This window comes from Labrus bergylta, chromosome 11 (genome assembly GCF_963930695.1).
Source record: "Labrus bergylta chromosome 11, fLabBer1.1, whole genome shotgun sequence".
Classification (NCBI taxonomy): Eukaryota; Metazoa; Chordata; class Actinopteri; order Labriformes; family Labridae; genus Labrus; species Labrus bergylta.
The window spans coordinates 7,933,700-7,955,256 of record NC_089205.1 but is presented as its reverse complement, the minus strand read 5'-3'; the positions used below and the strand labels follow the sequence as shown (position 1 = coordinate 7,955,256).

Below are 21,557 nucleotides of genomic sequence, written 5' to 3'. Positions count from 1 at the left end.
GGCTGTGATGTAATTATTTAATTCTCATATTTTGCTGATATCTTACACTGTTTAATAGAGGTTGGGAAACATGCATGCAGCTCTTGAATCAGAGCATTACCAAGGGTGTACTAACCACTGCTATCTTTGTTCAATCAGAGTATAGTGATCAAAACATACAAACCAGAACGGTTACGATTAACTTTTTGGGCTATTTTCTTGTGCATTCTTTTGATGTGTTGTTCCACAATGCACATGCTGCTTTTCTCCACCCTTCTTCCTCTCCCTGCATACGTAAGTGGGCTCTGTTCACCTCTTTTTATGACTCATAAGTTCATGCAAATACACGCGGCATGTTTTGAATATTTACTAAGTAAAACACCTTCCTAATAGTAGATTAACCTTTTGGGGAGGAGGCGTCTTGCTAATTGCCTCGGTTATCAAAATAGTAACAGCGAAACTAGTTATTACATAGGCAGCAACCAGGCGCTCCCTAACGACACAAGCTGGTCTACACTTACTACCATAGAAAATACATGACAGGTATGAAGCACATTTGGACTGTGTCAAACCAACATGCTGATGTACCTGATTTAAACGGCTGATACTTTCCTGCGTACATGTTTATGTTAACCCAGATGGACATTTGACCGCTTTAAAGATGTTGCTGTGTGTCAGTAGCTTGTATATAAGCTCCTAATAAGCTCCCAGTAATCTCTTGTCTTGTTGTCTCTTGTATGGTAGGTTCATAGATGTCAACTTGTATTAAAGCTGGCAATCATGTTGAATCTTTGGAGTCCTTGGCCTTTTTCACATATGTACTCCCAAACATTTCTAGAAAATTCCAGGCAGGCTTTAACCTTGTGGCAAACATAGTGATTTCCAACAATACTCCTCACTTCGTTTAACACGTGCATTTCACTTACAACTCACTATGCTGTCATGCTATGCAGTTTAAATTGTGGTGTCTGTGTATTGAAATATACAGTAAATGCTCCCTCACTGGACAGCAGCTGCTCCAGCATGATGCTGTGCTGAGGTCACTGTCTTGTGATCTGAGGGGCTATGTGACACTTTATCTCATTGCAGCCGGCCTCGTGTGTGTGTGTGTGTGTGTGTGTGTGTGTGTGTGTGTGTGTGTGTGTGTGTGTGTGTGTGTGTGTGTGTGTGTGTGTGTGTGTGTGTGTGTGTGTGTGTGTGTGTGTGTGTGTGTGTGTGTGTGTGTGTGTGTGTGTGTGTGTGTGTGTGTGTGTGTGTGTGTGTGTGTGTGTGTGTGTGTGTGTGTGTCAAGATCTATGGATGGAAAATTCCTGCGTCATGGTAGCTAGTGCAAAGTGGAGTGAACACCCTGAGGCTGCTAAGGTACACACTCTCAGTCACAAAACATTTACTGTACCTTGGCTGGAGCTAAAGCTGGAAACCCAACCTGCCAGCTCTACGCTTGTTAGAGTGACAAGATGCCAGTTTTTTTTTTTTTTTTAAAGAGATGAAAATCTGAAGCAGTGCCCTTACTTTACTGGCAGCCTTGTTAACAACAATCATTTCAATGACCACTGTGGTAAGGCAAACACAGCATCTGAGTGACCAATCTTAAATCAGAAATGTATGCAACTCAACAAAATCTATCACCTCCTCACTGCCGTACTCCTAGTCCCCCTGTTGTCAGGACTTGAAATGAGCATGATGTGTATGTTGATGTCTGCATACTTCTTAGTGTTGGACTGTGTTGTTATCCTCCAGAAGATGCAGTGGGGAGCGATTACTGCAAACTGTAAAACGTCCCATGCCAAGAATAGATAACTTGAGCTTAAAATACCTCATAGTTTCTAAACAGACCCATACATACTCGCACACATGGCAAAAGTTTTTATTGTATTTTGATATCACTTAACTGTATAAGGGCTGCAACAACGATTCGATAAAACTTGATTAATAAAAGTTTTGGCAATCAATTTGATTATCATTTCTTTGTGTCGAGCGATCCTTGCGTGTGTTGTAAAACACTACCCCAGTGCTTTACTAGACGGTGAGATGCAGACCCAGCAGGCTGATATAGACCACAAGCTAAACAAACAAGCCCTCTCATGAGCTGTACCCTCTCATGAGCCCCTCTTTGCCCTTCCTAACTTCCCCTTCCTGCCTGCAAGAGGAAGTGAGCGGGGTCATGCTCAGATTGTCTCATCTTCCTTGTGTCTGCTGCCAGGAAAAGGGGAGCTAGGGATGGCACTTGGCAAGATTTACCAGAAGTGGTGCTGTTTGTGTTGGTGTGTGTATGTAAAGGGGATGTGCAGGAGTAGCTGACGAAATTGTTGACATCGTCACCCTCGCTAGTCGACACCAGAATTACTAGCTGGTTAAAGAAACGATAAAAATGTGTTATGTTTGCCCTTAATGCGGGTCAATTTCTAGGCTCAAACTGTAACACAGCCACACACAACTAGCTAGGGCTGTAGGCATAGGCTGTCTGTAGCTTTGGCTAATGGGCCTTCTCTCCTGGTTCTACTGCCTGGATGTTAAAAGCACACTGAACTGATAGCATCTCGTAGTAGTCTGGCAGTGGCAGCATTTTGATCTTGAAAATTGAGATAAAAATGTATGTTGTCTGTGTCTGATTAACCTGGATATCTGACCTCTGCGGTATCACATATAGCCCAGCCATGTCGGCATTCACCTGCAAGGAGATCTGAAGGCTTGCTGGTTCATTTGCACCCAGAATATTTCAAATAAATAATGCTGAAGTTTGCCTTTTTTGTGTGTTTCTTTACTTTTGACTAGTCAGTTAGTCTGGTTATAAGTTTTCATTCACCGCCCAGAAAGTGAGTCAATAGGAACATTACTAGTATGTACATACATGTGTGTTAATGCAGGACACATTCTTTTCATTTTTTTTCCACACCCAGACTCAACTCGCTCATCTATTTTTGGACGATGCAGTGTTTTGGGGCAGCTCCATTAGCTTTGCTTGATTAAGTCATTAAAGTGTTCTAACCATTCCTAAGTGGGAAAGCAAAGCTCCTGTCACACACCATCACTGTCCACACTGCCAGAGCCATTGTCGAGGGCCCGGCAGTTACGCAAGAGTTGTGCTCACAGTAGAAGGTCACGGCTTGGGTCAGTTTCCCTGACACGTTGGAATCCAGAGGAAGCACACTGTTTGACAACACACAGTTTGACTTCATGTTGAGAAGTGCCTGACGTTGCATTTCCCTTCCCAGTTGTAGCTTGACCTATATAATTCTTTTGTTTTGGTTTTTGTTGACATTCATGTTGGCATTTCTAAAGAATTGATGAAGTAGCCATGAACAGTAATATAGAAAATTGAAGATGAAACCAATCGTGATGCATCTTGATATCGAATGATAATCGTTGACAGGATAATCTAAATTTAATTAAATTATGAGACTAGTGTTGTAGTCAAGACCACACTAACTGAGACCAAGACATACCTGAGTCCAGAGTGCTCCGAGGTCGAGACGCGACCAAGACATTTAGGGATCAAGACCCAGGCAGGGCGAGACTGAGACAAGGACTGGACCATAAATATCAATGAAAAATCCTCACCTTTTATGCAGGGCTTGTCACTTACTATCGGGAAAGTTGAGGCTGTAACTGGGAGATAAAAATCAAACTACAAATTAATTGAAGATATTTGTTCTTTTAGAAAGAGGTGTTCTCCTTCTAATTACAGATAATAATAAATGGATAAATAGCCAATCAGTGGTGGCCTTGACCAGTCTTTATTTAAAATCCGGAGTCCGCCCAGTCTGAGTAACAAGAGTAAGACATCGTAAAAAAACTTTCAATTCAGAGACGAGACCTTCAAAAAGTGGTCTCTAGACCGGTCTTCACTACATGAGACCAGAGAAGATGCACAGCCCTGCTAATCATGCTTCAACTTTCACAAGTGTCTGACATCATGCTGTCTAATTCTTCAGCTTTTATCCCACTGTCAACTTCTTCTTTGGCCAATTCACTTTTATTTACATAACTTTTATCTTAAGTGCCACCCTGAGGTGTCATGAAGAAGTTACTCTGTGAGTTAATTTGCCTGGGAAATCTGTTCAGTGTGCCTTGTTTTATATAAAATTATCTCTATTTGGCACCAGCGATTTGGTAATTGTATCACATGAGTTAGAGCAACAATATAATGACATGTTTATATTTTGTCTCACCCCTAATGTAAACACTCAAGAGCACTTTCACTCTATTTATGTCTCAATCTGTCCTCAATACTCCCCCTCCTTCCCTCTCTCTCCTCCCTCCTTGATCCATCCTTCTATCTTCTCCACACCCTCTCCTTGTCTCATCATTCATCTTCTCACATCCCTTTCTTCTCTCTCCGTCTCCAGGTGGCTATAAAAATAGTGGATAAGACTCAGTTGGACGATGAGAACCTTAAGAAGATCTTCAGAGAGGTCCAAATCATGAAGTTGCTGAAGCACCCCCACATCATCCGCCTCTTCCAGGTACACACTTGCTCTCTCTCCCACAGAGCTGATAGCACAATACGCTTGCCTCTTGCACCTGAGCCCCATGACCTGAAAGGAACTGGACAAAATAAATTGTAGAAATAGGTTGGGATAAATTCAAACATCCCTGGATTTCTTTTCAAAACACTGTTAGTTGCAGAAGTTTTGAAATGATTTCCTGTTTGTTTGTTTGTTGTTGCCCTGATTTTTGCAGCTTTATTGGGATCGTAACACCAAACCATCTAGCATCAAGAAAACTTTAAAAGCATATTGAATGTATTAATGCGTCCCTGTTTATAAACCTTACACTGTTTTACGCTCGCCTGGGTGCAATGTGTGAACATCACATCCCTAGATATTGGCTTGTCAGAGCTTTTTAAAGGTCCTGATTGTTGTCGATTGTTTTTGTTTTCAGGTGATGGAGACGGAGAGGATGATCTATCTGGTAACAGAGTATGCCAGCGGTGGAGAGATATTCGGTAAGGAGTTACTTAGTGCAAAAAGAAATCTGTCAAAACCTTGTCACGTTCAATAGGTTAAGAATGTTTATTATTTAGAGGTTATTTTAAAAGTTGTTGACCACCATGATTGTTTTACTTGCTCCATGTGAGTGCTTTCATACTTTCACAAAACTCCAACAAATCTTGTAAGTTTTCAGTGTGAGCTGCATGTGTGAATGCAAACAGCTGGATTTTTCACTCGGACTTCATCTGGAGTTTCCCCTTCAGGGGCAGTCCTGCTGTTTGCCTCAAACATACGAAACGACACATCTCACCGCGGACACTGTATGTTCACCACCCTTCCCTCAGGCAGACTCAGGACCATTCGCACACGGACAAACAGACTAATAAACCGCTTCTATCCCAGAGCTGTGGACAAACTCCTCAACCCATAAACAAACGTAAATGGGTTGTAAACTCTGCTGTTTAGGATTGCTGCTAACGATGTTTCGTTGTGTCCTTTTATACAATGATAATAAAGGTTCTATCTAATTTTCTTCAGTAGTGCATTTGTGAAAATGTCTCATGTTAACTCTTGTTTTATTCTTTGTCACATGTTTAAAATCTTAAATGAGTCATGTCTTGAATCCTAAGCCATGTCTCCATTTTCCAAAGGATTAAAGAATCAGCTCTGGATGTCTCCATCATGAATAATGTTGTTAGATTTATTTAATGCATTAAAAGAAGTGACCACCATAAATACATATTTTACATTGTTTGTTTGTGTTCCTATACAGACCACCTGGTGGCTCATGGACGCATGGCGGAAAAGGACGCCAGGAAGAAGTTCAAGCAAATTGTGGCAGCAGTCCATTTTTGTCACTGTCGCAACATCGTCCACAGAGACCTGAAGGCTGAGAATCTGCTGCTGGACCACAACCTCAACATCAAAATTGCAGGTGTGTGAGAGTGTGTGTGTGCACTTAAGAATGTGTATGGGTGGGAAAGTTAATGTAGTGGTTTTGGGCTGTCTCGATGAGTGGGCGAAAGGCATGTGTGAACATGTGCTTTTGGAGCTTTTTGCTGGGCCGATTGAATTTATTCTGCTGAGGAAAGTGATGAGATTAAAATAAGAAAATGTGTCTCCTCTCTTCCCCGTCAGATTTCGGCTTCAGTAACCTGTTTTCTCGAGGCCAGTTGTTGAAGACATGGTGTGGCAGCCCCCCTTACGCTGCACCTGAACTTTTTGAGGGCAAGGAGTATGATGGACCTAAAGTAGATATATGGGTAGGTACACTGTTTGGTAAGCGTACGGCTCATTAAAAATGTTCTGTAATATTTTTTTAATAGATTGTTTATGAAAGCTTTGTTTAAAATTATGTAATGAGCTTATACCCTGCTGTGTTTTTTTTTCTTTCCTATAGAGCTTAGGCGTGGTGTTGTATGTTTTGGTGTGTGGTGCCCTACCTTTTGACGGCAGCACTCTACAAAATTTGCGGGCACGTGTCCTCAGTGGCAAGTTCCGAATCCCTTTCTTCATGTCCACAGGTACGTCTGTCGTCGACTTTTACTCTTTCCTGTGTCCGCTCTTTTTCTCCTTCAGTCCAAACTTTTTTCCGTGTTCTCATGAAGTGACACTGTAGGAATCATTGAACTTAGATTAAATATACGAGGTGCATTTCCCTCCACATACATTTTTTGCTAAAAGATTTTTATGAATTGAACCGAGCAGTTTTAGAAGTCTCCTCCTCACAGGAGCAGTCATCACTACTCTGCCTCATGATGGCTTTACTTTGTAAGTTGGTTTGTGAATGCCTGTCCCTAAATGTTGTTCTGAGAAATACTGCAACACTAATGGTAGAATTTAACCTTAAAACACTTCTGTTTTAGGTACCATTTGCATCTTTGTGCATAAAATAAACAAAAGTGTGACACGCTTCTGAAGACATTACTCCATGACACTGCCAGTGGTCAGACAAATCCACATCATTGAAAACATGATACAAAAACACCAAATATAAGGATAAAAAAAAAAAAAACAGATATACAAAAGTACACGATAATGTGCAAAAGATCAACAACAACAGCAGTTTATATTTCTAAAGTCCTTTTGTCCTTTCAAAGTGACTGATGCCTGTATGTTGCTGATAACGGGGTATAAAGTGTTATTCTACTGTTAAAATATTGTGGACTTGGTACAATCTGTTTTTACTATTCCTTAACAAAAATCAGACCTATAGCATTCTGAGTAATACAAACCGTTATAGCTAGTTAAAACTCGGCTGTTAATTTTGACTTTGCATTGTTGGAAAACCTTCTACTTGCTGTGATATGTGCTGTGTTTCTAACATGAGTGCACCTGCATGTCGCTGTGTGCTTGCAGACTGTGAGTACTTGATCAGACACATGTTAGTGCTAGAGCCCAGCAGAAGGTTGACCATGGAGCAGATCTGTAAGAACAAGTGGATGAGACAAGGAGACCCTGACCCGGACTTCGACAGGGTGAGTATCCGACACTCAATATCTCCAGAGCTGTTTAATGATAGCTATGATGACATGTGTTTCCTACTTTCTTAATTTTGTTGTCAGGTTATTATGCACCACCCATTCTCTGCACCAAATGTTAAAATTGTATCAAGAGAAAAATGTGCTGCACTTCAGCCATGCTGAAGCCTCTGCTCTCCCCCAGTGAACCACCTCCATCTCCCCCCCCCTCTCATTTGCACAAAGCGGCTGACACACTTGCCCTTTGCTCGAGCTGCACTTGCCTGTGGCCTGCATTGTTGTGTTGGCAGGCTAATGTTAGCTCGTAGCTTCCCACTGTGAAATGCACTTGTCCGTCACTCAGGTCGGCCACACCATAACTCTTATCCTTCATAAAATAAAGGACTAAAAGGCTGTTCTGATTAAGACATGAACCAATAAGAACAACCATGTTAATATCTGCTTTCCAAAAGGACACTTTAATATGTGACGTGTATGTGTCTTTTGGAGCCAGCCTCTAGTGGACACTCAAGGAACTGCAGGTTTTTGCAATTCCATACTGGCTTCCTTTTTCATCTGAGGTTGCCACTTGGGAATGACACATCCCAACCAATGAAAGTCTAGGGTTTTAAGGCTCATGAAACAATATAAAAACTTCAAGGAAGGTGTGTGTTCTTCCAAAATAAAAAATAGTTATAAGCACTCACCTTTATTCTACCTGACCAGGGCTCATGACAAACACAAAAAGTTGTATCTCTGAACTCATCACACAAGCAAACAAGGGAATGTCCTAACTATTGGAATGTTTCTTTAATTTAACTCTGATACAAGAGTAGTTTCTCCAAACTGTGAATGAAATGACCATGGACATGTGACACACGATGTTGTGAGATGACGATGCCTTGACAGTTTACATTAAACTCTATATCTCCCGCTCTCTCTCTTTCAGTTGATAGCTGAGTGTGAGCAGGTGAAAACGGAGCGGGAAACGGAGCTCATCAATGAGCAGGTGCTGATTGCCATGTCGGAGATGGGTCTGGACAGAGAGCGAACACTTCAGGTTGGACACACATTCTGTATTTACTTGAGCACGTATGTATTTTAATTTCAGCACTGTTTTCAGTTGATCATAACGTCCCCGTCTGTTTCTCTCCAGTCCTTACAAACAGATGCATACGATCACTACAGTGCCATCTACAGTCTGCTGGCTGACCGCCTCAAGAAACACAAGACCCTGCGTGTTGCACCGCCCACACCGCGCTCCATTAGCTATCCTATTAACGCTGTACAGGTACTTTACCGTTAGTTTGTGTTATGATGCTGGCTGTACATACCCAATGTGTCCGTTTTCAACACAGCTTGATGAAATGTTGGGGAGTTGGGACGACTAAAGACAAAGTATTTTTAAATCCTTAAACAAAGGTGCTAATAAACCGATTATTACTGTGTGTGTATCGTCTATGCTATGAATTGATTATAAATCGAGCTAAATTACTGTGCATATGATCTTCCGTTTCTTTAGTTAAAAGCCACATTAGTCACCTTTTGGGTCCATTACGTGAATCTGTTCTGCATAACCCACATCTGCCAATTACGCAGCAATAAGGAGATTGTTGGAGAACTAGTGCAGTCCTCACTTGACTGTTATGTGTCTATTTGTGTGTGTGCTTGTGTGCGTGCCCAGCAGACGGATCCACAGGGTAATCCCGTTAGCATGACTGTTCCCCACGTCCAGCTCATCAACCCAGAGAACCAGATTGTTGAGGTGAGTTGACCTGGTTACGTCAGCCGGGCAGTAGGTGACCGGCTGACGGCTCATGCACGCTTAGGACCAGACGAGACTTTCGTTAATGGAGTTGAAATCCAAACTTTGGGCCTTATCCCATCTGCTACCAACTTAGAGAGTCGTCCTGTTTCACACCGGTGCGGGTGCTCTTGTAGCTGGAAGTCTCTGCTGCACTACTTTGCAGCACAAATAAGTAAACACAGCAGCATCCGGTCTCCTTTTTTAACATATTTGCACGTTTATAGTTCCTGGCTGTTTGTCCATTATCAGCGGTTTACCCCTACAGTAAACTACTTTCAGTTTAGCTAGGAATGGACTATGATCCGACACACATAATCAAGCATGCTCACTCTGCCAAATATAACTCACACAGCCTCAAAGCTGACTCACAAATGCTGTGAAACACCAGAATGCATGAGATTACTGCATTGCAGCAGGGATTTTAGTAAGCGAACTGGACTTTGAAGTATGTTTATTAGATATGAAATAAACTTAAAATGTAATGTATGTACATGTTTGTAAGTACTGGAAACACTAAAGGGCACAGCTAATATCCTGATGTGTGTGTGCATTTTTGTGTAGCCGGAAGCTAATATGGCACTGGACAGTGATGAAGGGGAAGAGCCATCTCCAGAGGCCATGGCTCGCTACCTTTCGATGAGGCGGCACACTGTTGGGGTACCAGACCAAAGGTAACGCGTAAACACGCAACCAAACTACCTTCAGTGATATTTTCTACTGTTGCTACAGTATCAAACATTGTGTAGCAGCTAACTGAAATGCCAGATATTGTTTTTAATTACCCAGTCAGAGTCGAACAACCAATCAGAGTTGCCTCGCGCATAGCTAGCCTAACTCTACAGTTTCATCATCGAGCTTCTCCTTGAGTTATTTTGGCAACGCTGTCTCACTCGGGCTGTTTGCCTTGGTGGTGCTGAGATCACAATGGCTCTCGCGTTGCTTACTGCCACTTTGAATAGTCTGTGTTTTTTGGTGGGGACACCACTACATGAACTGATTTGTAGAACAGAAACTAAACTAGTGAGTCCCTTCTGTCTCTCTCCCTGCTTTGTCTACAGGACAGAGATGCAGGAGGACCTCCAGAAACTACCACCGGGTTTCCCTCGTGGTGCAGTCCCCCAGGTTCCCTTCCCTCAACTGGCCCCCACAATGGGCCAAATGCACACTCTAATGCCCACACAAAGCCTGCAGCCCACACAGCAGCTGGAGTACAAGGTACAGTGAGTGGGTTTAGACTCGGTTCTACCCATTTGCATTGGAAGGACTCAGGAAGTCGTCAATACAGTTTCAGAAATCAACATATAGGTAAGATTAATCTTGCTTCCTATGTCTGCCGTGCCTCCAGGAGCAATCTTTGCTGCAGCCCCCTACCCTGCAGCTGCTTAACGGCATGGGGCCTCTTGGTCGGAGAGCTTCAGATGGCGGTGCCAACATTCAGCTACACGCTCAGCTCCTCAAGAGGCCTCGGGGGCCCTCACCACTCGTCGCCAGCCCGGTGAGTATCTGGATTTTTTGTACGTTTGATGTTGGGATGTGCTCCTTATAGAATAACTCACTGGAGTGTTTACTGGTAAACTCTGTGCCTCTCTTAGCACCCTATCCCTGCAGTAGCTCCGGTGGATGAGGAGGGATCGGACGGAGAGCCTGACCAAGAGGCAGTACAAAGGTAATCCACCATGGCACCTTTTTTATCAAGGGTTATTCTTAACAGGGGTGCTGTCTAAACTGGGTACTCTTGAGGGCCCGTAACCCATGCCTACAGGGCTGTGGTTTCTATTACTGATGTAAAACTAACCAGCTTAAAGGATTCTAAATTACTTGAATGCACAATTTGTAAAAGATTTCCAAGTTTCGGTCCGTCACACAGATCTGTTTCACTACCCTATGTGTAAAGCAGGAGCTGAAATTAGCCCAGGGTAAGGACAGGCGTAGGTTAAGTTCATGGAGTTCTCGGTCTAGGTTGTATTTTCCCACTGGCCTTCTTTAGACAGCACTTTCTGTTGACCTCGCTGGTGTCCTGGGTTGCTGGGAGTGAGTGCTCTGCTTTTTCTCAAGGGAGGTGGCCATTCTGCTCTGGTGCTTACCCCATCTCTCTCCCTTTCTCCTTCGCGCAAGTGCCTTCTGCCACAGTTCCAAACTGAATCTGCCACCAAATCAAAGCCCTCTTTTCTCAAACCCTTTGGCAGAGAGCTTCTTTATCCTTCTCATTTCAACAAGTACCAAGTTGTTCCCAGACCTTGCTCACCCTTTCTCATACAGCTTTGCTAACTCTGAAGCTTGCAAAACTCAATTAAGTGAAGGCTACCAGTCCAATCCTTAAATTGGAAGCTGGGGGGTGGTGGGATACCTGTAAGCTATAACATCCATCTATGGTGTAATTATTATGATCTGATGTTTTTCTGATTGGCTAAGATGATATGAATGATGGCACCCATTGGCAGAGGTGGGAAGGGGCGGGGCTATCCCCCGTCTCTGTTAGCCAATGAGGACAGAGAGCTGACCAGCGCTGCTTCCTGTCTCCCACCCTCACCCCCCGTCCTCCCCCTCCCTGCGGCCCAGGTACCTGGCGAACCGCTCCAAGCGGCACACGACGCACGCGCTCATGAGCACATCGCATGGCGAGCCCTCTGCAGAGTCACAGCGGCCTCAGGGCCCCCGCCAGAGGGGCTGCTGGGCCCCCGACATACACACCCGGTGAGGGGACACACCCGCTCCGAGTTGTATATGCACAAACACACACACACACAAACATTCAGTCTTACACTCATGGGCGTATGAAGCCTATCTGACGTTTTAACCCTCCCACACACACACACACACTCACTCACTTGCACACACAGCTGATCTCACACACACCTTGGGAATAATGCACATGCACCGGGGGAAGATTTGGCACCTTCCAAGCAGGAAGTCTGTATTTTTTTGCTCATTAGTGGAGTTGCAGGTAGAAGGTGCGCCACATGATATACATATCTTCACATCCCCAGTTAACCATGGTTCAGAATAACTGTTTGTTTCTTTCCTGAAAAACTTGAGAAGAGGAGGTATGTGACAGGTTCAAGATTTAGAAGAATGGTCTTGTTGGAGAACCCCCTTAAAGCTAAATCACTAGTAGAGACCATTTTTTGTGTTGTTGTGTTTGTAGCAGTAACCCCCCCTTATACTTGATGTCCTCACACTCCCTTTAGAAAAGTCCTTTGAGAAACTGGGTGTACTTTTTCTTCGTTTTGGATGCAGTGTGAGGCAGAGGCTGTTCTTTAAAATGAGGCTTGTTCCTGATATATTTGTGTCCATTTTTTAAAGACAGGATGCAATGCCGAGCTTTGACAGATGTGTAAAAGCTTGAAGCTGTATCTTGGTTTCTGGAATACCGTCTCATAAGCAGATACTGTGGTCTGACGGGTGTTTTATTTATTAATGTTTTGGTTTGTGAAAATCACTTCTGAATCTTTTGAAAAGATAAATTAGCTTACGTTATTTGTAGGTTCCATTAACAGTGTTATTGATATAACGTAGTGTAACTTAAATTGGAGGTCCAATGTGACCTTTATCTTCCTGAAAGTTTTTGTCTTATTGACTTGAGCTGTTTTGAGGTGCAGTGACCCAATACACAGTTAGTGAAAGGTTTAAACGCGCTATTAATAATTGAGCTTTTATCCTTTTTTTGTGCACAGTTCCTCTGTGGAGGATAGGGGGAAACATGTTAAACAAGAGCTTCTGGACTTCTTTGACTTATGGGTTGAATTAATTTTGGGTTGCTGATGTTTCCTGCACTCAGTGTGTCGCAATGAGACACTTAAACGTGTAACATTTGTGCATGTTTAAAGAGCTTCTCATGTGTCTGTCTCTGTGTCTGTATGACTGATTATGTGTGCGTCGCTGTGTCTGTCTTATTCGTCACATCGTGTTTTCGTTTGTATGTATGTGTGTGTGTATTTCTGTACACACGTGTTTGTGTCTGCTCCCTGTGGTCCCCCTCCTCAGATCCAGCTACAAGGACTGTAATACCCTTCACCTCCCCATGGAGCGCTTCTCACCTGTCAGACGATTCTCTGATGGCGCGGCCACCATCCAGGCTTTCAAAGCTCACCTGGAGAACAGCAGCCTCATCAAGCAACTCAAACAGGTACACTCTTCTTCTGGACGTTAAATATTTTTCTCTCTTTCTGTCAGACAAATGGGGCAACGAAAAGTTCCTCAGAGGGACCACCCCACCCCCCACACTCCCTGATCTTGAATGTAGCTATGCTAGGGGCTTGCAAAAAGTGATCCAACAAGGTGAAAAGTGCAGAAATTGTAATACATCCCAGCTAGTGTGATGCAATTTTGACTCTTAGGATTATAAAGCAACATCCATTGCCATTCGTCTCTCTTTTATTAGCCGAGGAGAACTCTGTGAAGTCAGAGTAAGAGTAGTCGCGTACTGGATGAGCAACCCTCATAGGTTTTATATTCCACTCTGCCACCTCATGTTGTCCCCGTTGGCTTTGGCTGCCGCTTCACAGCGGAACAGAAACAGTAAAGTTCCACCAAGAATGTCTGGAGTAGGGCGAGTGAGTTCAGCAAGCTTTAAGCCCTTGTCAGTTCAGATAAAAGGTGAAATAAAACATGCGCTTATCGTTTAGTTTTTATTCAGCTAACTTCTAGTTGCAGAAATTTTCCCCCCCTGCAATTCAGAATAGACCTACAGGAGCGTCTGATGTAACAGCATGTCCCTGGCATGCTGATGGTGTGCTAAGGCTAGATGCAGGGTTATAAAGTAAAAGGTGAAGTTGGGGTCACAGCAGCGCAGGAGAAAAGCTTACTCTCTGTGCAGAGTGGTGCAATAAGAGAAAGTCAGGACTCATCCTGTTGGGACAGAGTTTGAAAAATGGGCAGCGTATGGTTTTAGGGTATTTGCTGCGGAATAGCATACTGTATATGAGTTATAGATCATGTGGTGAAACCCGGTGAAAGGTAGACGGCAGAATATACAGGGTGCTAGCTTTGTGCAGTTTGGTGCAGACGGAAAGGTTACAGTGACAAAATCATATTCATGTTTTGTTCCAATCGGCTGATCATTTCATTTGCTCGACAGTTCTTTAAAGCAACAATATGTAGGATTTTGGTTTGTGTGCTTTTGCGCCCACCGGTGGTCTGTGCATGCAACTACACTGTTATAGAGCACACGTGCGATTGTTGGCAATCAGAGGGTGGTAAAGCCAGGAAAGACGTTGTGAGAAGGGTGATTAGATTCAAAATGTAGGTGCAAATTTGTAATGCATACTGCTGAGGAGAGTCTGTGTGTACTGGAAATCACTGATTGAGTAAAATAGTGAACAGATCATGATGAGGATTATAAATCAGGTTCATCTATGGCTGGACTTTTCTTTGTCCTGGATTTTTCTGTATATCACCAAATGATTCAATTAAATTCAAACCTTTATTAATTCTTGACAGGACATTGAGGCTTCCCTCATTTATATGCCAGTGATGTCCAAAGTGTGGACGAGGTGAATCAGTCTCAGAATCCTTTAAAAAATCAAAAGTTCAGACTCGGTGTCGTCTTAAAACAGGCCATACACTGAGCTAAAACAAAGACTCTGGCCTGAGAATCCCTCACACTGCTTATATTGACATGACATCAGCTGCACACTGACGCTCAGACAAGATTACCTGACCCAGTAGGAGGCACAGCCACTGCGAGCAGGATAATCATCATGTTCACTGTCGGTGCTTCATCTTAAGCATGTACTGACGTGCTGGGATTATCATTACACTTAAGTGCTAAGCAGGTTAATATGTGTAGAGGAAAGGTTAACGCCACATACATGACCTACTCGGAGGAAAGCACTGAGGAAGTGAACAACCTCAGTGCTCATATGTGTGGATATATAATCCTGATGGTTTCATGAGTATCAATATTAATGACTTAAAGACATCAGGTCCTGACATCTCACCTGAATGTCACAGGAACCTCACAGCGGGGGACTATCCCGGTTAGACAGGACAGGGGAGCGGGAGGTCTCCTGAGGCAAGACATGACGTAAAAAGAATGACATGGAAGAAGCAGCAGAGCAAATACAACGCTATAATTAGAATATTTGACTTAATATCAATGCTATGTGTAGAGAATCACAACATCAACAAAAGAACAGAGAACAACATAATGTAGCAATTTCATTAAGTGCACAGAGGTCGTACCGGCGGCTTGCAGACAGTCTATGGTCGTGCACTGATCACAGGGAATAAACATCACCACCCGCTCCCACTTGCTCGTGGTGAATTCTCCTGATTATATCCTGCTGCGTTCTCACATCAGCTCACTCAGACTTTCTGCAGAAAAAATACGAGGAGGCCGACAGGAGAAACTCCGGGTAAAGTCAGAGCAAAGAATTCAAACATGGTGCTCACCCCGAAAACTTTTTCAGGAGCTTTTCAGGAGTTTTGTGCAAGTGTCATAGCGATATCAAAAGCAGAGTTATCATTCAGCGTTGATTTTGCTTATCTGTTGCAAACCTAAATGTGGTCTACAATACTGTACATCTGGTATTCCAATAGGAGTGTGAGCAGCTCCAGAAGATGTATGCTGCCCAGCAGGATGAGCGATTTCTTGAGCACACCCAGCAACAGCATATCCTCTACCAGCAAGAGCAACAAATCCTCCACCAGCAAATCCAGGTAAGGCTCACAGAGGTTACCATCCCAAGTTAAGAGTGCACAGTCATGTTTTTTAACCCTTCATGCACTTCTCTTAAAAGTCTTGTTTCAAGTTTTGTGAAGTCTTCTGGTGTATGGAAGGCATAAGTCGTCTTCTGAACTTGATTCCTTTTTTGGGGGGGGGGACACTTACATTCTATTTCAGAACATGCATCATGACATGAAGTGAGGTGCACAATGTCATAATCACATAATATCATGGTATATTAAAGATCTGAGTCAAATGTTTTTTTTAAATCCGCAGGGTCTGTCTTTAGGCCATGGGGAGAGCCAGCCCAGTCACCTAACCCACCAGCTCCAGAGGTACACACACACACACACACACACACACACACACACACACACACACACACACACACACACACACACACACACACACACACACACACACACACACACACACACACACACACACACACACACACACACACACACACACACACACACACACACACACACACACACACACACACACACACACACACACAGTATTACTCATCGGCTATTGAGCGGTGAACAATGAACTTGATACCGTGGTGCAGTGCTATCGACTGAAGTGTTACATCATTGTCATATCTCTCTCTCTTCTCCTCTCCTACTCCACGCTGTCCTCCCTCAGGTTGCGTATCCAGCCCTCCAGCCCTCCGCCAACACATCCCAGCAACCACCTCTTCAGACAGCCCAACCAGAGCCCTCCGCCCGGCTCTGCAGGCATGATGCAAGGGCATGGTTAGTAATACTGTTGCTAGAGTGCTCGAATGCTCATCATATAGAAACAAATGTAGAGAAGTCGTGTTTTTTAAATGCTGGTTTTGTTCTCACAGGTTTTCTTTATAGGGGACTTGTTGCTTCAGGGCTCACTGCTAACTATTCACTCATATTTTAGCCTTACATTTGTTATCCATTGTTATGATGGTCGACCTGCTGCATCTGTATTTATACATAAAAGCATGCAGCCATAAGTGCTTCACTGAAGAACAAAAAGAAAGGAAATAATAATTGAGATTAACAGCAATGGCTAAATGAATGATTTATGAAGATTTCTAAAATCAGGACATTGTCACAGCTCAAAGACCTGGAAAAAGTCATCCATGCCTTGATATCATCCAGATTTAATTACTGTAGCTCTCCTGATTTTGGTGTCTGATATTTGCCTCCATACATCAATTACAACTTGTCCAGAATGCCGTAGCCAAACTGCTATAGAAGAACAGGAACATCACTGCCATACTAGCATCCCTCCATTGGTTTTCCGTTTGCATATAAAGCCCTTCATGGCCTCGCTCATACCTATATTACAGAACTCCTGTCCACATAGAGTACAGCCAGACCCCTCAGATCACCTGATCTGGAGCTATCAACCCTCCCATGTACACATCCAAAAACTTCCAAAACTAGTCCCTATTACAGGCCAGATTAAAAAGACTGGTCTTTTGTTTCTTTCTAAGAGTCCCCAGAGAGCTCATCACTTTGATATCGAGACACAGGGTGTTGTATATAAATCTAAAACAAAAGATCTCTCTTTGTGCTCGTGTGGAAAAACATGAAGCACATTTAAAAGGGAAGCATTCAAGGAACTTTGTGATTTGGCTGGAAAATTAGATATAAGATCTGCGATATGTGGACCAGCAAGGTGATGTAAAATCAATTCTAAAAGAAAACAGTCACATTAAGCTTATGATTGTTAATAAATGTTCATGTTGGATTTAACTCGATTTTAATGACGTCTCCTTCCCACCAGGAGGCCCGTCACCAGTGCAGTACCAGCACGGTACTCAGGCTCTGTATCAGGGCCAGAGTGGCAGCCCACCTCCCACAAGCATGGCTCGAGTCTCTCTACCAACCAGTCAACAAGCAGCGTCTGTTCGCCCCACCGTCCCGTTGGCTCCAGGTGTACCTCAACAACAGCAGGTGAATGCAGAGAGCCTGTGAAATCTGTGTTTGTCATTGTTCTCTGCTAAAACATATGTATAACCGTTATAACTCCAATGATGTCACACCAACTAAAAGTGGAAGAATTGGGGGCACTGGTAGTCTAGCGGTTAGTGTGCACCACCCACCTACAGAGGCCAAAGTCCTTTAGAGCAGGTGACCCCGGTTCAAATCCAACATGCAGCTCCTTTCTACATGTCGCTCCTCTCTCTCTCTCTCTCTCTCTCTCTCTCTCTCTCTCTCTCTCTCTCTCTCTCTCTCTCTCTCTTTCCAGTTTCTGACTCTATCCACTGTCAAAGAATTTTAAAGCTTATCTATAGTGAATGTTTGCATTGATTTTTAATTTGTGTTCTTTCTACAGGTGACCATTCAGGTTCAGGAGGTTGAGCTGAGTGGTGGGGCGCAGAGACAGGGCACCTTTTTGGTGACGCCAGGTGGACACAGAGTGCTCGGGAAGCAGCTGAGTGCAGACAACGCCGAGTCGCACAGGTGACCCCACCCATCATTTCACCACGTCACCTGATGGCAGCCAAACCCTCCCCTCTGTACCAATGGATTGTTTCTGTGTCTTCTCTTGTTTCATTTTTGTTTTTATAACACTCTCCATCACCTCACCACGTCCACACGGTCATCCTCTTCGCTGTATTTGATATCTTAATCACTGAATGCTTCTGACTGCTTGGTTTGTGTTTCATTTTTCTGCCATGTCTTTTGATTTTCTTTTCATTTTATTTTGAAACTTCTGACAGTAATACAGATCTTCAGACCAGAGCTTTAGTTTTCAAGAGGGTAAATTATCTGTAGTATTAAAATTAATGTAAATACGTCATGGACTTTGCTGAGATGACATCCTCAACAAGTCCTTGGCCTCATAGTAGCTGGGTGAGTGTGGTTGGATCTAAATGTTTTTTGAAGCATTTGTAGTGTACAACATCAGTCATCCTGAGACCCCTCGGCACAACCGACCCACAAGCAGACTCTGTCACCAGGCCTTCACTGAGAGAATGTGTAACCTCCTTCCAATACATACTTGCTTAACATTTATCCTTTACAAATGTCTTTACACCTCTCAGTGAATGCTTGAACTTGGACCCAGCTTGCAGTGTTTCCTTGGTTTTATGTGTGCAGTGATTTAATGGAGGCTTCCTGTAGATTGTTGAAAGATAGACCATGTGTTTGCACAGTCAAGAATGTTTGTGAGCATTTTGAAGTCAAACAACTGGTAGATAATTAGCTCCTGCGTTTCCTTTTCCTATCCAGTCGCAGCCTTGGCCGCTTCACGTCCGCCTACGATCAGACCCAGTTCAATCCCCACCTCTTTTCTGGTGATGTCACCTCCCGTGCTGGCGGAGTGGTCGGCTCCTACAACCCCTACCTGCAGGGAGCCTCCCTCAAAGTCCCTGGACTGGATGGTTATCAGAGTGGGGTGGTGGGGACTGGTGGCTATGGTGCCCCGTCTACACTACAGCAGGCCCTGCTTTCCCCGACTCCTTTGGACTACCGCCCCCCTCAACAGCACGTCACCCCCACCCTGCAGGGCCTCCTGTCCCCACGGCACTCTTTAACAGGCCACGCTGATCCCAGACTGCCCCCTCAAGACTTGGCTGCCCTCCTGAAGAGGCAGAGCCCCCGGCCATGTTCAGCAACCCCAACACCACCCAGTGGTGCACCCCAAGAGTATGGAGAGATGTTGCTCCTCCGCCAGCTGAGCCAGGGTGAGGTCTTGGAGCCACCTGCACCCCAGGGCGCCCCTGGAGGCCAACACTACCACCACCTCCTCCAGATTCGACCCCCAGATGTCCAAGCACCCCAGCACCCCGCCCAGGCTCCTTGTCCCAGCTTACCTCACTCGGAAAGCATGGAGGAGGATGATGTGCCGGCTGCCTACCACCACCCACATGAGGGCCTGCTAGTCAAGGCAGTTGAAGCTCATGAGCTCCTGGGGTCTCCTAGAGGGGGAACGCCACCCTACAACTCACCTACACACAGGCATGGTGGCTTCATTAGGAATGCTCCAGCACCTCGAGGTAAGACCTGTTTCTGAAGTTTCAGAGATGAAGTTTATTTCTCGCTTGCCTTGGGGGGGGGGGGGGGGGGGAGGATCAGTGCATAGTTTAACCTTTGTGTATATATACTTATTTTTTTGTCAGAACCTGAGCACGTGGAATGCAGGCCTCAAGGGCAGGCCATGGAGGTGCCTGATCATAACGGTGTGGGCTATACTCGAGGTCCACAAGGTGACGCCTATAGGTCCCGTGGACAGCTACAGCGCCACCACACCATCCAGACCTGTGATGATGCCTACGTGAGACTTTACTGCTCATTTTGTTGAACATGCTGTTCACACACTTTATGATAAGCTGTAGAGAGTCTAGCGTTGGCTTCACTTTTGAAATAGGAGACACTAAAGGGATGTGATTCTTCTGGATTCCATCGTGACTTAAACAATCAATGACAGCATTTCCCACATTGTTTCCTTTAGTGTAGTTATTTATTTTTCTGAGAAGAAAACAAAGTTGGGTGGAGAAACAGAAAGCTCCTCATAACAAGCTGCCCAGAGACTGTGTGTCCTACTTTTAATGGGAAGAACTTTAGCCTTTCATTATAAACCCTGACACAAGGAGGAGGCGGAGTTCTCTGGTCAGTGAGCGTGTAGGATCACCTGGCTCTGCTCATAAAGGCAGAGAAGAGCAAACAGGAGACCAGGTTTCAATAAAGTCATTGTAATCACTGACGTCACTTTTATTTAGTAGTAGTAGTAGTAGTAATCATTTATTTCGGTCACAAGAAAAAACAAAAACATTTTGACCGAAAAGGTGTAGGCTGAAGCTTTAGCTTATTACACCTACCCTAATCTTATTATTTAAGACACTACTAGTTTGGTTACAAAAAACAAAACAAAATTTGTTCCAAGAATTTTTTTCAAAACAAAACAAATGAAACAAACAAAAAACAAAACAGGAGTCACACTCACATAAAATAATCAAACTGACCTTTTATATTTGTTAAACACCATTTTCTTTTTTTTTTAAACAAAAATTGAAATCTGGATCACATGTATGTTGAGTTAATTCTCACAAGACTGCACAGAAACACGTCCATTTGGCGGGAAGCGGGTACTCATTTCCAACCCTGGCATCGACACACTTTTAGCATGCCCAATAATCCAAACAAAGTTTTGACTCATTAAGGCTTCTAGAAGCACATCAAGCTCTATGAGATGTTTTCTGAAATTACAGGATCAGGCAGACCCCATGTCTGGGATGAGCCTGATGGCTGGGAAGGCACTAAGCTCAGCTCGCATGTCGGACATTCTCAGCCAAACGTCACTGACAGGAAGCCAGCAGCTGCGCCAGCGGGAAGAGTCAGGTTAGTAGGAGGCCAGCATCCCTCTTCCTTTAAATTACACCTAAAAAAATGTGTGTTTTTCTTTTCTTTTTTATCCATGTAAGTAAAAGATGTTTGTCTCTCTTGCAGTGTGTGATGTTGAAGAGGAGCTCCATGCTGCAGCCTGCTACCCCTCCTCCTGCACCAGTGACATGCTCCTCAGCTACAAGCCCCCTGACCTGCAGTACAGCATGGAGCAGGCCGGGGTTTAGCACAGGTACACACACACTAACACACAGAGCTGCCTTAGCTTTTCCACCAGGCACCTTTTGGTTTGGCATCATCTTGAAATGCACTTTTTCAGAGAGTTAATGTAATAAACATGCAGTAACTGTCTTCACTTCCCACTTTCATGGTTTA

The 21,557-nt window shown here is 44.0% G+C and overlaps 1 protein-coding gene across 3 annotated transcripts in view; it reads left to right on the top strand.

Annotated features, from left to right (window-relative positions):
• Nucleotides 1–21,557, top strand: part of sik3 (SIK family kinase 3) — a 33,821-nt gene that overhangs the window by 8,651 nt on the left and 3,613 nt on the right. Inside the window, exons 2-25 of one of the 3 annotated variants that reach the window (XM_020644376.3) lie at nt 4,329–4,445; nt 4,864–4,927; nt 5,686–5,847; nt 6,051–6,175; nt 6,313–6,436; nt 7,272–7,390; nt 8,322–8,432; nt 8,529–8,663; nt 9,057–9,137; nt 9,741–9,850; nt 10,238–10,394; nt 10,525–10,674; nt 10,772–10,845; nt 11,739–11,873; nt 13,164–13,305; nt 15,720–15,839; nt 16,123–16,181; nt 16,498–16,607; nt 17,620–17,789; nt 18,172–18,299; nt 19,071–19,837; nt 19,961–20,115; nt 21,050–21,179; nt 21,288–21,414. In XM_020644376.3, the coding sequence (XP_020500032.1) occupies nt 4,329–4,445; nt 4,864–4,927; nt 5,686–5,847; nt 6,051–6,175; nt 6,313–6,436; nt 7,272–7,390; nt 8,322–8,432; nt 8,529–8,663; nt 9,057–9,137; nt 9,741–9,850; nt 10,238–10,394; nt 10,525–10,674; nt 10,772–10,845; nt 11,739–11,873; nt 13,164–13,305; nt 15,720–15,839; nt 16,123–16,181; nt 16,498–16,607; nt 17,620–17,789; nt 18,172–18,299; nt 19,071–19,837; nt 19,961–20,115; nt 21,050–21,179; nt 21,288–21,409 (3,567 nt within the window). In that variant the 3' untranslated portion in view covers nt 21,410–21,414. The remainder of the gene's footprint in view (nt 1–4,328; nt 4,446–4,863; nt 4,928–5,685; nt 5,848–6,050; nt 6,176–6,312; nt 6,437–7,271; nt 7,391–8,321; nt 8,433–8,528; nt 8,664–9,056; nt 9,138–9,740; nt 9,851–10,237; nt 10,395–10,524; nt 10,675–10,771; nt 10,846–11,738; nt 11,874–13,163; nt 13,306–15,719; nt 15,840–16,122; nt 16,182–16,497; nt 16,608–17,619; nt 17,790–18,171; nt 18,300–19,070; nt 19,838–19,960; nt 20,116–21,049; nt 21,180–21,287; nt 21,415–21,557) is intronic. The other 2 variants (XM_020644377.3, XM_020644378.3) reach the window with 2 other exon arrangements.